Source organism: Equus quagga, chromosome 1 (genome assembly GCF_021613505.1).
Source record: "Equus quagga isolate Etosha38 chromosome 1, UCLA_HA_Equagga_1.0, whole genome shotgun sequence".
NCBI lineage: Eukaryota > Metazoa > Chordata > Mammalia > Perissodactyla > Equidae > Equus > Equus quagga.
Genome location: NC_060267.1, coordinates 45,492,662 through 45,507,845, shown reverse-complemented (window position 1 = coordinate 45,507,845; position 15,184 = coordinate 45,492,662). Strand labels below are relative to the sequence as shown.

At 38.2% G+C, this 15,184-nt stretch overlaps 1 protein-coding gene across 1 annotated transcript in view; it reads right to left on the bottom strand.

The window, feature by feature from the left end:
• The window catches only part of LRP6 (LDL receptor related protein 6), a 173,357-nt gene that overhangs the window by 80,353 nt on the left and 77,820 nt on the right, over positions 1-15,184 (bottom strand). The window contains exon 3 of the mRNA XM_046660441.1: positions 11,951-12,148. Within this exon, the coding sequence (XP_046516397.1) occupies positions 11,951-12,148 (198 nt within the window). The remainder of the gene's footprint in view (positions 1-11,950; positions 12,149-15,184) is intronic.

Below are 15,184 nucleotides of genomic sequence, written 5' to 3'. Positions count from 1 at the left end.
CCTATCTAACCTCCTCATTACCGTCACCTCCAGCCATTATCCCTGTAGTTGTGTTTATTATTGCTTATCTGGGTAAATCTCCAACTAGCTTCTTTGGGAAGCACATTTTTCAAAAGCTCAGGAGGTGACCAACCATGTCAGTCTGCCTGGGTCTGAGGGTTTTGTGGAACCCAGGCAAACAAAGATGGTTGGTCACACAACAGCTCAGTCAGATTGAGACATCCTTCAATCTTGAAACCTGCAGAAATTTTTCAAGGTTTCTGGTATGTGGTTGTTTGCCTAAGTCTCTAGCACTGCTGTGAAATTCCCCTATGTTTATAGTCCATGGCTTTAATAACCGTTAACTTAATAATGACCATAAATCTGTATCTCCCTCCGAGACGGCTCTGCTGAGCTACAGGCTCATATATCCAAAGCTCTCCAAATTTTATCACCAGTTTTCTGTAAGCGACTCAAACGCAAACATGTCCAAAGGTGAATTCAACCTCACTCTCTTCCTACATTAAAAAAAAGACAGAAAAAGAGAAAGTAAAGAAAGGGAAACCTATCCTCCTTTCCTGAATTTCCTATCTCAATGAATGGCATTTCCATCTAAGGAGCCATTCAAAGCAGAGGCCTAGAAGTTATCACACAGCCACCTTGAGTGAGCCACAAGTAGTTTATTAGGATTGGAGCACAGTGTGCAAGAAAGGAAGTAATGAGGATATTTGTCTAAAATAAGATAAAGGAATTAGATCATTTAAGTCACAATGAAGAGTGTGTACTTATCCTGAGAACAATGATGACTCACTGGATGGAAGCGAAATAATTAGTCTTCGAGTCATTTTATACACAATTATCAGAATGGCATTTCTTAAAGAAATTCACCCATATCAATTTACTACCTGAAAATCTCCAATGACTCCTAATACTTTTCAGGATAAAATTCAAACACCTTATCTTAGAATACTAGATCCTGCATGATCTGGCTCCTATCTATCTCTCTAGACTTGCCTCCAACCATTCCCCCATATTTCCTTCTGCTGCTGAATTACACTGACAAAACAAAGTATTCTTTAACAATCTTAATTTGAAAACCTGACTCTAGTAATTAGGAATTAACATTTTCCAGAGAGGGCTTTTATTCCTCCTGGTTGTTTTTTTTTTTTTTTTTTTTTTTTAAAGATTTTATTTTTTCCTTTTTCTCCCCAAAGCCCCCCGGTACATAGTTGTGTATTCTTCGTTGTGGGTTCTTCTAGTTGTGGCATGTGGGACGCTGCCTCAGCGTGGTCTGACGAGCAGTGCCATGTTCGCGCCCAGGATTCGAACCAACGAAACACTGGGCCGCCTGCAGCGGAGCGCGTGAACTTAACCACTCGGCCGCGGGGCCAGCCCCAATTCCTCCTGGTTTTTAAAGCTTATTATTTTCTTCAGGGTCCATCAAGGCAGGCTACAAGAACACAATTACATCCTTGATGCTTACATTAATGTCAATTAACCACAGATATGTGCACCTGTTTCTGAACTCTATTCTGTTCCATTGATCTTTATCTTTAGATTTAGCACCCCATTGTTTTAATTACCCTAGCTTTTTGGTAAGTCTTGAAATCAAGTGGAAAGTCCTCATACTTTTTTTTGGTCTTACAAAATCAATTGAGCTATTTTAATAGGTCCTAGGCATTCCCACATAAATTTTAGATTCAATTTATCATTTTATGAAATAAAAAATCTATCCTCCTTTGAGCAAACTGTGTCATTTTTTAATTAGTTTAAATAAATTGAGTTCTTTAAAAAGCACACACAGACAATATAAGCCTTTTGGAATTTTCACTGAGACTGTGTTGAAGCCATAGACCAGTTTAGGGAGAAGTGTCATCTTAACAATATATTGATCATTTTTATTTTCTTAAAAGATAAATATTGCAGGGGCTGGCCCCGTGGCCGAGTGGTTAAGTTCGCGCGCTCCGCTGCAGGCGGCCCAGTGTTTCGTTGGTTCGAGTCCTGGGCGCGGACATGGCACTGCTCATCAGACCACGCTGAGGCAGCATCCCACATGCCACAACTAGAAGAACCCACAACGAAGAATACACAACTATGTACCGGGGGGCTTTGGGGAGAAAAAGGAAAAAGTAAAAAAATCTCTAAAAAAAAAAAAAAAAGATAAATATTGCAGTCTTCCCCTGTTGCGACTGGGGAGGAATTTTATATCTCACAAAGCAGGTAACAGTCTCAAAAATAATGTACTTTCCTCAGGGATGGTGTTTAGGAGGCATTATTAATGCATGTTAGGAAATTCATACAACAGCCTTGACTAACCTATGTCCAAAAATAAACAATCGACACACTTAAACTATCTTATATAGCTTATATGAAGAGTATTTGAAATGATATATACAAGTATGGAATAACCAAGCATATCCTACAAATTTCTGTTGTTTCCTTTCTATTAAGGAAGAGGGCCCACAATGAATTTTTGAAGTTCACCATAGAAATTGTACAGTTTGCATGTGTTTTTCAGATAAGAAAAAAAGACTTGGAATTACCTACTATAAAGCTTTTCCCACAAATGAATGGTAAGACTCTTTTTTACCTTTGTGTGAGATTTCTTTGGAGAGTTTAACAGATCTAAGATTATGGATATCATTCCCAAGGGCCAACTGGTGATCAATTAGCTCACCTTCCAAGACCTGATTGCATCCTTAAACTGTCTGGATGGCTTTTTGGCAAATGCATTGGTATTCATCTCAAAAGGAATTCAGAAAGTGTAGAAGTTTAAGGACAAATCCATTATCACTGGAAGAGCAGCGAAAAGCTCATGCCTTGCCGATGACTGATGGAAAGCACCTTTTTCATACAGAATAACACATAATTCTTATTCTATAATAAATAATATCATCTGAGACTTAACTGAAGACCTAATAAGTGCTAGGTACTGTACTCTACTACATGATCTTATCAAAAGCAAAAATTAGAATAGTGATGTTAAAGGAAGACCATTTAAGGGATATAGAGTTTATCCTTCCCTGGGTACTTACTTTAAGTTCCAGAAGATTATCATCTTCAATAACATTAGCTTAATCATTTATAGAGTTATCTTTACGGAAGTATGCCCCCAATTTTAAACAAAGACCACGATGGGAAAGCAATACGAAATAAACACACAAAGAAAATGCTAAGAATTACACTGCTACCCATTACATTCCTTACTGACTCCTTATGAAAAATTTCTTCTCATTTGCACGCTCCACTTTGGTGGCCTGGGGTTCAGAGGTTCAATCCCAGGTGTGGACGTACACACCGCTCAACAAGCCATGCTATGGTAGTGTCCCATATACAAAACAGAGGAAGACCGGCACGGATGTTAGCTCAGGGACAATCTTGCTTAAGCAAAAAGAGGAAGATTGGCAACAGACATTAACTAAGGGCCAATCTTCCTGACCAGAAAAAAAAAAGGAAAACTTTCTTCTCAATATGATGAAAACCTTCTCTTGTGAAGTACTCATAAGTTTCCACCTTTCCAGTAATGTGTGCTGGTAACTCATTTTACTCTAGCTCCTGGGAAGCTTACAGATAACTTGTTTTTAAAGTTTTTATTATAAAATAAAGCAGATACAGAGAAAACTACATAAGACAAAGGTATAACTTGATGAGTTACTACATGGCAAACACCCTGTAAACCTTCATCCAGATCAAGAAAGAACTTTGCCAACCATCTCAGAAGGCCCTTCGTGGAGCCTGTCCCAATCCCTTCCTCTCCACAAAACTAACCATTATTCTGACTTTAGAGTAGCCACTTCCTTACACTTCTCTATACTTTCATTACCCAAGTGTGCATTCGTAGAAAAATGGTTTCGTCTTGCCTACCTATCGTTTGTATTTCCTATGTCTTTTAAGGCTTTTTTTTACGACTTCACTTTTTTAGAGCAGTTTTAGGTTCACAGCAAAATTGAGGGGAAGGCACAAAATGTCCCATATACCCCCACACATGCATAGCTTCCCCTATTCTCAACATGCTCCAATAGAGTGGTACATTTGTTACAATTTATGAACCTACAATTGACACCTCATAGTCACCCAAAGTCCATAGTTTACCTTAGGGGTCACTCTCGGTATTGTACATTCCACGGCTTTGCACAAATGCATAATGATATGTATCCATCATTAGAGTCTCATAGAGAGTATTTTCACTGATCTAAAAATCTCCTTTGCTCAGCCTATTTATCGTCCTTCCCTTAACCTCATTCTCAGTGTTTTGTTTTTAAAGATTTTATTTTTTTTCTTTTTCTCCCCAAAGCCTCCCCCCCCCACCCCCGTACATAGTTGCATGTTCTTAGTTGTGGGTCCTTCTAGTTGTGGCATGTGGGACGCCACCTCAGTGTGGCTTGATGAGCAGTGCCATGTCCACACCCAGGATTCAAACCGACGAAACACTGGGCTGCCTGCAGCGGAGCGCAAGAACTTAACCACTCAGCCACGGGGCCAGCCCCCATTCTCAGTTTCTTTTAATCTACAGGTTCCCTCATCATTCATTACGGTTTATGTATTGAAGGACCTGGGATATTTGACCCGTATGTCCAGATCTGCTGATTCATACTTATGGTGCAGTTCAACATGTTTCTGTCCTCTGACTTTCCTGCAAATTTCAAGTTTCATCGAACTCACATTAGATTGATCCCTTTGGCAAGATGAAAAGTGGTGTTCTTTTCTTCCATAAGGATGCAAATAATGTCTGTTCTTTTTCTTATTGTGATGTTAGCAGCCATTGAGGTTCACTGCCTAGATCCAATAGTTCACTGGAAGTTATAAAATGCTGATATTGTCATCATATCATTTTTTTCATTTATTAGCTGGAATAGCTTTGTTGTATCTACTATTCTGTTAGCTACTGGTTTACTCATATAGGAAAGGGAAGGTAAACTCCTTGATTCTTTCTCTTTATTACCAAAATTGAAGGTAACGAATTGGTTCCCCATCATCCTCTGAAAACGACCACTTCCTTTTTAAAACATCATTATGATCTGAAGAATTTAAACACACTTCATGGGCTTCTATCAATCTCTGACCAGTGAGAGGCTTTTTAAGTCATCTCTCCAGGCTTTCTAAAATAACCCTAGTAGTCTGTAATAGCTTCCTTGCTCTCTGGTATGACAATGTTCCAGCTCATCTTGTACATTTCTTGCCAGAAACTTAGAATCAACCATTTCACCTGAAAGATATGATTTCTTTTAAGGTGGAATGGTTTTCCAAGATTCCAATCTTGGTGCTTTTTATTTCTAGTCCTCTTCAGTGGTCATAGTTAGGAAATAAAAATACATATTCACATTTGTGTGTATGTATTTTTGTAACATAAAATATCTAATGAGCTCATACCAGTAATTTCAATTAAAACTCAGAATTACCAGTTTCTCTTTCTTAACCTCTATAGTATTACATCTCTATTTCCTTTCTTCCACACGAAGAATCCTGCATATGCAACATCAATAGAATTAATATATCTTGTAATTACTCACTTACTTGATCCAACATTATAAACAGTCTCAAAAAAAACCCTCAGTGAATATTACTATGCCACATGTCCCTCAACAACAGGGACATGTTCTGAGAAATGCATCCTTAGGTGATTTCATCATTGTATGAAGATCATAGAGTGTACTTACGCAAACCTAGATGGTACAGCCTACTACACACCTAGGATATATGGTACTAATGCTACAGGACCACCACCATGTATGCAGTCTGTCGTTGACTGAAAGATCGTTATACAACACATGACTGTATCAATCAGTACACCACTGTAGTTAATACAAAGAGTTTAACAAAATTTTTGCATGGAGTATCTCTATCCCTGCTCCAATTTTTTACAGTAGTAGTATATTTACATTATCTAAAAACATAGCCATTAGATATTATACTCTCTCAATTTTAACCCTCCTTTAGTTTTCTCTAAGTAATTACATGTTTAATGCTCCTCACCACACCTTATTTTGATATCTCGATCACCACTTTGGTTATCTAAAGCTTAATCACTAGTACATTTTTCAGGAATGAGTCAGGGAAACAGTATTTCTTCACTTCTTGCACGTTGATAAAAGTTTGTCTATGGCTTTATACGAGAAAGTCAGTTTTGCTGGATAAAAAAAACATTGGCTCACATTTTCTTACTTGGAGTATCTTAAAAATACTAGTCCATTTTATTCTGACAGGGAGTGTCCTGTGAGAAAGTCTGATACTACTCTAATTTTATTTCTTTTTTAAGTCATTTACTGTTTTTCTTAGAAGTCCAGAGAATTTTTTTTCTTTTTCTATAGAATAATCTTACTAGAATGTCTTGGTGGTGTTTGCTCTGGTTTATATTCCCAGATACACAGTGCTCTCTGCAGTTTCAAATCTTCTTTTAAGAAATTTTTCCTGAATTATAGTTTTTAATATTTGTTCTGTTCCTTTGCTTTGGTTATTTTCCTAAAAGAGTCTTACTATCTGTGTGTTCTTTCCTCTTTGCCTATCTTCAATACTTGTCCATTTCTCTTTTAACTTTTTACATTTCCTTTTGGTTTAAATTTTTCCTCCTTTTCAACTTCTATGTAAAGATCATTTTTGCTCATTCACTATTGCATTATATATTTAGGTGCTCCTATGTTGGGTGTATAAATATTTACAAAGTTATATCCTCTTGCTGGACTGATCCCATTATCATTATGTAACGACCTTCTTTGTCTCTCAGTACAGTCTTTGGCATAAAGTGTATTTTTTCTGATGTAAGTATAGCTACCCCTGTTTTCTTTTGGTTTCCATTCACATGGAATATATTTTTCCATTCCTTCACTTTCAGAGTGTGTGTTTTCTTAAATCTGAAGCGAGTCGCTTGTAGGAAGCACATAGTTGAGTCTTCTGTTTTTATCCATTCAGCCAGCCACTCTGTGTTTTCACTGGAGAATTTAGTCCATTTCCACATAAAGTAATTACTGATGGGTATGGACTTACTATCACCATTTTGTTCATTGTTTTTTGGCTGTTTTGTATCTCATTTGTTCCTTTCTTCTTCTCTTGCTCTCTTTTTGTGATCTGATGATTTTCTGTAGTGTTATGTTTAGATTCCTTTCTATTAATCTCTTGTGTACTACTGTAGGGTTTTGCTTTTGGTTACCGTGAGGCTTACATAAGACATCTATCCCAGCAGAGCTCAGTGCAGAAGGAGCAGTCAGAATTGCCCATCTCACAGTCCTTCCCTGAAAAAGCTCTATTTTCATACTTTAAAAGCTGCTGTCTAATAGTCAGGGTTCTAATTTATCAGACTTCCAGAGGCTGACTGCAGTCATCCCAGGATACTGGGGAAGCCAGCAGACACCACCTCTGCCTTCTTCCTCTATTCCACTCCAAAGCACCAATATCTCCATGGAAGCAGCTTGTACACACATCTGGTGCCCCAGGTTTTGCGGATGCCACCCATTGGATGGGCCCCTGGACTGCCTAGCTCTGAAAGTCAATGGCGCTTGTATTCACAAGTCCCACTGTACTGTAGCAAACAATGAAGCAGTTCTTAATAGGTACAGGAGCAACCTCTTCCATGGCTATATACCCAGGTCCAGTGCAGAGGACACAAGAAAAAAAAGCCCATCTCCAAATTTCTCCATGGAAAGGCCCTAACTATATAGTTTCCAAGCTGCTGCCTGGGGATCTGGGTTCCAAACAGCCTGCATCTAGGTGCTGAGTGTGATCTTCCCCTTTGGAACACCTGACAAATCCTGGCAGATCCTCAAGTACTGGGAGCCAGTAAGAACAAAGACAGCAGCTTGGATGATCACAAAGGTTTGAGAGACAACCAAGAGCTCAGGCCAGGCAGACTACTAAGGTTCATCTTCTATATGAGGCCACTTTGTCAAGACTTTTAGAGGTAGCTGTTTCATCTAATGTGCAGAAACCAACACAAAGAGTCAAGGACAATGAAGAAACAAGGGAATACGGTCCAAACAAAAGAACAAGATAAAACTCCAGAAACAGACCTTATAAAATGGATTTACCTGATAAAGAATTCAAAATAAAGGTCACAGATACTCACCAAAGTCAGGAGAACAATGTGGTAACAAAGTGACAACAAAGAGATTGAAAACATACGAAAATATCAAACAGAAATCACAGAGCTGAAAAATACAATACCTGAAGTGAAAAATTCAATAGAGGGGTAGAACAGCACACTAGATCAAGCAGATGAAAGGATTAGCAAACTCAAAGACAGGACAGTGAAATTCATCCACTCAGAGAAGCAAAAACAAAAAGAATGAAAGAAAGTGAAGACAGTATAAAGGACTTACAGGACACCATCAAGTGGACCACCACTCACATGATGGGGTCCCAAAAGGAGAAGACATAAAGAGGCAGAAAGCTTATTCAAAGAAAATGGCTGAAAATTTCCCTAACCTGGGAGAAAAAAATAAACGTCCAGATCCAGTAAGCCCAGAAGCTTCCAAATAAAATTAATCCAAAAGGACCCACAACAAGACACATTATAATTAAATTGTCAAGTTAAAGACAAGGACAGAATCTTAAAAGTGGCAAAAGAAAAGCAACTTGTTTCACACAAGGGAACCCCCATAAGACTATCAGCAGAAACTGCAGGCCAGAACAAAGTGAAACGATATATTCAAACTGCTGAAAGAAAAACACATCTGCCAACCAAGAATATTCCACCCAGCAAAGTTGTCCTTCAGAATGGAAGGAGAGAGAAAGGGTTTTCCAGAGAAGCAAAAGCTTAAGAAGCTCATCATTATGAAACCAGCCTTACAAGAAACGTTAAAAAGATTTCTTCAAGCTGAAACAAAAGGGTGCTAATTAGTAACAGGAAAACATATTAAAGTATAAATCTCACTGGTAAAGGTAAATATACGGTTAAATTCAGACTACTCTAATGTTGTAATGGTAGTGGGTAAATCACTTATAAACCTAACGTGAAGGTTAAAAGACAAAAGCAGTAACAGTAAAAATAACTATAACTACAATAGTGTGCTAATGAGTACACAAGGTAAAAAGATGTAAACTGTGACATCAGAAACGTTAAATGTGTGTGGGGGAGTAAAAACGCAGAGCTTAAGTATGCATTCAAATTGATCAGCTTAAAATACTGTGATACATGTAAGATTTTTTTTTTTAATTTTTTTCCTTTTTCCCCCCAAAGCCCCCCAGTACATTGTTGTATATTCTTAGTTGTGGGTCCTTCTAGTTGTGGCATGTGGGATGCTGCCTCAGCATGGTTTGATGAGCAGTGCCATGTCCGCGCCCAGGATTCGAACTGATGAAACACTGGGCCGCCTGCAGCGGAGTGCGCGAACTTAACCACTCCGCCATGGGGCCAGCCCCAAGACATTCTTTATTAAAAAAACTTAAATGAGATTTTACTGATACTTTGATGTTTCCCATGTTTATGTGAAATTAGTTTTCCTGAACTTCTAGAAGAAGGTGGTATTCAAGTTAGTTTTTTCTAATGTTACAGAAATCACCCTCCTGTTGTTGTCGTCATGTAATGTTAAAAACTATGGTAGCTTGCTTTCTGAGATGTCCCAGCTGTTCCTCTCATCATCCTTATCTGAACCTTCTCTTTCCTTCCCCTTTTGTTCATCTCAATTTTACCTATTCTGCTCAATTTTGATGTTACTATTCTATTCAATTTTGTTTCTATTCAGTGTGGCGCCCTGTCCTGGTAGAGCACCTTAGCAGGACCATTCCAAGAACTCTGTGCAGCTGGACTGCTGTATCCTCTTCTGTCTTCACACAGTGGACTCACCTGATATTGCAGCAAGCAAGCCCTCACCCTCTCATTTCAGCTGCTGCTCTTAATATAGTCCACCACACTGTCTAGTAAGTAGCTGAGGCTATTTTGAAGGTCTCCTGCTTTTACATTCTATGAGACAACCCATTCACTCTCTCTGCTTACTTTTGCATAAATAGTAATACAATGGAGGTCTTCTGGCTGTTAGTGGTCTGCCCTGACCTGCATTCATTTCTGGATGCCTGACAGTTTTATGATATGTTTGTGGATTTGCTATCTAGTTTCACTGGTTTTTGTGTGGGTATTCCAAGGGAGTTTTGTGGGGTTTTTTAACTATGACATGATCATATTCACTTCCTAACATCCCTCTCAAAGCCAAATCTGAAGTTCAAACACAGTAGTTATGCCTTTATATTCATCATATACTTATTACCTTTTGTGACACTTATTTCTAGTTGTTTTTAAAGATTTTATTTTTCCTTTTTCTGCCCAAAGCCCCCTGGTACATAGCTGTATTTTTTTTTTTTTTTTTAGTTGTTGGTCCTTCTAGTTGTGGCATGTGGGATGCTGCCTCAGCATGGCCTAATGAGCCACACGATGTCGGCACCCAGGATCCGAACTGGCGAACCCCTGGGCCACCAAAGCAGAGCGCGCAAACTTAACCACTCAGCCACAGGGCCGGCCCCTCTAGCTGTTTTTAAACCTTCTTGTTATTAAGTCATTTCACTCTTTGAAACAAGGCAAAAAATACTCCAACTCCATGATTACAAAAAGTTTATCTGAATAAGTTCTTTAAAGCTTTCCCAGTTTTCAATACTTCTAAATGCTTCCTTATTCACAGTTCAGGTAACTTATACTGTTCACACTTTGAAAAATTCCTTCAACTACCTAAGGGTCTCTGTTTCTAGGGGGGTCTTAGAATGAGACCACTAAAAACCCAAATAATCATTCAAACACAAGAACGTAAATACAAACTGTCTAAAGATATGAACCTGGGAATGTGATGGGTTTGCAGGCATCAGCTGGAGGCTCAGTCCACTGCTCGGGGCAACTGGGAGGCTTCCGAGGTGGGCACAGAACCCAGAAGTTGTGCCCAGAGATGCAGGTGGCACCTGATCTGCAGGAGTCGCATGCCGTGGAGTTGGGAGGCGAGGAGGAAAGCTTCACTGAGGGGCCACTCGAAGCCACCGTGCCAGGATCCCTTTCTCCAAAGTGATGCTTTGGAATCTATGCCTCAAATACCCAGAGCTGTGGTCTTATCTCCTTTCTAGAACTACTAGAGGCCATCTGGTTTGCAGAAAATAATGGTAACATCCCAATTTAAAAATACATAATTTGGGGCCAGTTTTCGTGTTTCTAAGAGAACAACCAACTTGCTCATTTAAGAAACAGTCAAGTAACTAAAAAATATCTCTATACATGACTATGATCTGGGTAGAAATTCCATTTTTACATATTATAACTATGTCTTCCTTGAATACTGGGGTGTAGCATACATGCAGTAGGTCTTCTCCTACTCCAGTGGTCAGCAAACTACAGCTCACCAGCTCACTATGTTTTATAAATAAAGTTTTACTGGAACACAGCCATGCCATTCCCTTACGTGTTATCTATAGCTGCTTTCACGCCACAACAGCAGAGGTAAGTAGTTGCAAGAGGGATCATACGGCCCACAAAGTCTAAAATATTTACTGTCTGGTCCTTTACAGAAAAAGTTGGACAACCCTGTCCTAGTCTAGAGATTTATCAAATGAGCTTCCACGAGCAGCACCGAGTGGCTCTATGACCAATTCTGAGTAGAATGACTCTTTGTTCTATTGGGCATCCAGCACATTGCAGAATGTTTAGTATCCCTGACCCTACAGGAGCTAAAGTGCCAGTAGCACTCTAGTCCTTATGTTAACCAAAATTCTCCACACATTTCCACACACTCTGGGAGAGAGCAGAAGTACTATCTCTGGTTAAGAATCGCTGAAGTAATATATTAACTCAGAGTAAAGAAGGAGAAAATACAAATCCATAAATTCTAAATGCTACCAAGATAGATGAGAAATGTAGTTACCTCTTTTAAGAGCAAACTAAAAGTCTATTCTTCTTCCTCTGTGATATTTAGCCAAAAATACACTAATTCTTCCTAATAAAATTAGGCTTTATAATTTGATTATTATGTCAAGACATCATGTAGTTTATAAATTTATAAGGCAATCTTACCGATTTGTTCCATCCAGATTTGATTTGTGGATGAAATTAAGTTTTGCATCTGCCCAATAAAGCTTCCGTTCCTCATAATCCAAAGTTAGTCCATTTGGCCAGTAAATTTCAGTGTTTATTATAATGAAGCGACTTGAACCATCCATTCCAGCACGTTCTATCTTTGGTACTTCTCCCCAGTCTGTCCAGTACATGAACCTAAAAATCATATAAACAATAACCCATGACATAAGCAGATTAATAGCCAAGTATTTTATAACTATCACTAATAGTAAAAGCTCTCTCAGAACACTAAAACTGAAACCCCTAGAAATTGTTAAAAACTTTTAATGATCTACCTTTTTGCCACCAACATGGTAATAAAAGATTCAGGCAAGCATTATCACAGATGCAAAAACCATTTAATCAACATTTATTGGAAAACAGAAAACAGGATATTTACACTGTCTCAACTTATTTCCCTATAAATTACTTATTAATGACAGAGGGAGAAATGATAACTGTAGAGGAAATAAACTTGGTGGACACCACCTTAACCACATCATCTAAGTTAACATCGTCAATAAGGGAACAAATGGGCATCACATATGTGATGCACTGGAAAGGACATACATCTTTTATGTAGATCCTCCTATAGAGAATGCCTGCCCAAAAAAAAGCATAACCTGAACAAAATTATGAGGAAATAGAACCAAATTGAGGAACATTCTAGAAAACAACTGGCCTTTGACAATATCTGTCATAAAAGTCAAAGAAAGGTTAAGGAAGTGATCTAGATTATATGAGAATAAAGAGACAGGATAACTACATAAAATGCATGATTCTAGAATCATCAGTTTGGAAAAATGCTATAAAGACATTATTGGAAAACCTGCCAATATTTGCCAGACTGCCAAATTATTTAACAGAAATGTACTAATGTTAAATTTCCTAAAACAATCAATTGTTTTGTGGTTGAAGTGTACAGGACTTCATTGTACTATTTTTGCTTCTATTCTACAAGTTTGAAATTTTCTCAAAATAAAAAAAATGGAAAGTCTTAATAGTCTCATTCCAGAGGGAAAAAGAAACTTTTCTTGATTTAAAGGCAATACTCTTAATGTGCTATATTTCAACTAAAAGCACATTTTTAAAAAGTTAGTGAGGGCTACAAACTAGTTAGGAGGTATTCAGTAAATGTGTTGAAACGCAAGTGAAATTCAGATATAAACTTTACTCAGAAAACTAATGGAATGATGCAGCTGTAATGATTCTACTTGTGCATAAAGATATTTCATATTAACTGCTTACTCAAAAATATGATGGAAAGAGAATATCAGGTGGGGAACTAAGAGACAGTCATGTGCTGCATAATGACATTTCAGTCAATGACAGCACATATACAACAGTGGTCCCATAAGATCAGTACCATACAGCCTATCTATGTAGTAGGCTATACCATCTAGATTTGTGTGAGGACACTCTATGATGTTCACACAACAAAAAAATAGCGTAACGACGCATTTCTCAGAAAGTACCCCAGTTATTAAGTGACACGTGACTCTGCTTCCTAGATACAAAGCACTGTGCTAATGGCTTTACATACATTATCTCAAGCCTAACAGGCACATTATGAAACATTATTTGTCCATCACCCTATTTCAGAAGAAACTCATAAAAGTTAGCACATTACTCAAAGTCATATAGCTAAAAGAGAAATGCAAACTCACATCCCTTAGATTCCATAGTCAATGCTTATGCCACAAGTCAGAGCCTTGATTCATAAGGAATAACAGGCAAAGCGCTCCAGAGATTGAGGCTAGTTAGTGACTAGATATTGTCCAGAATGAGGGGCAAGAGAATGATCAGATTCATGCAAGATAAAACTATATAGGAAGGATAGCCACACAATTTTAGACCATGTCAGAATTTTTGTTTTTTATTCTGTAATCAACATAAAGGCACTTGAAGACTTTTAAGATTGAAGGTGAAATGACTGGCTTTGAGGGTTTTCGGGGGTTAGGGAGTGCCCACTGGCTGCAGTGTGACAACAGACTGGAAGAAGGTTAAAAAGAATAAAAAGAGGCCAGAGCTCCCAAAATGGCTCTGTGAAGAGCTCAGCAAATTCTCTCCCCTAAAACCAATAAAAAAAAACAAGAAAAGATTGTCAAAAATAACTAAAGTCTCTGAAAATTGATCAAAGGACATACAAAAAAGTGAGAAGCATTTATTCAAGAAAATCTATTAAATCACACTAAGAATTGTGGTATTTCAGCTAGAGGTTACTTGCATCACCATCCACACTGCTGGGTTTGTGGCTCAGACATTCCGCCTTGAGCAGATAAGGCAGACCAGAAAGATTAGCACCACACCCCCCATAAGAGGGGCTGACTTTATTTGGAGCAGGTAAGAGAAAAATCTATGCCCAAGAACATTGTCAAAAATAAGAGTGCTCTCAGTAGCAAACCATCAAAGAGGGCTATTATCCCAGCAATATTAGTTGGGACAGGCAACAAAATGGCAGGCCAGGCAGAAATTTAACATGAAGATCCTAGGACAGTGACAGCCAAAGAGGGCCTTAAGTGCATATTCATCCTTGGTGGTCAGAAAGGTTGTGTGCATGCACAAGGCTGCTCCTGCTCAAGAGATACCAGAGAAGATCTTTGAAGACTAGTCTCTGGCTGAATGCGGGACAAACTTTAAACTCCTAAAATTTGAAAATATTCCCCAAACCACAGATAGATTCAAAGAAAAATGGTGAAGCACTTACTGGCTCGAGGTATTTAGGAACAACCTGTAATCAATCATTAGAAGACCACTAAGATATAGTGACCTAGGGGCAATCCCCAGAAAGCTGGGCACAAAAATTTTTTAAAAGAAAAAAGACTGTGAGTAGTGACTTCAGGAGTAACATGCTGGAAGGGAAACACACTCCAAAAAGTTAGTCCAGGCAAGTCATTAAACAACAAAAACAATAGCAACAAGCCAGGGAAAGGTCAGAATCCATATTTGCTATAATACAGTATGTAACATTTCTAGTTTTCAACAAAAAATTATGAGACATCCAAAGACATAAGAAAGTCTGACCCGTGTATGAACTTAGCAGACAAGAACTTCAAAGCTGCTATTACAAATATGTTAAAGGAACTAGAGCAAAGAACATTTAAGAATTAAAAGAATGGATGAGGATGACTCATCAACGACTAAGTATTAAAAAAAAGAAAGAAAGAAAGAAATTCCGGAGTTGAAAAGTAC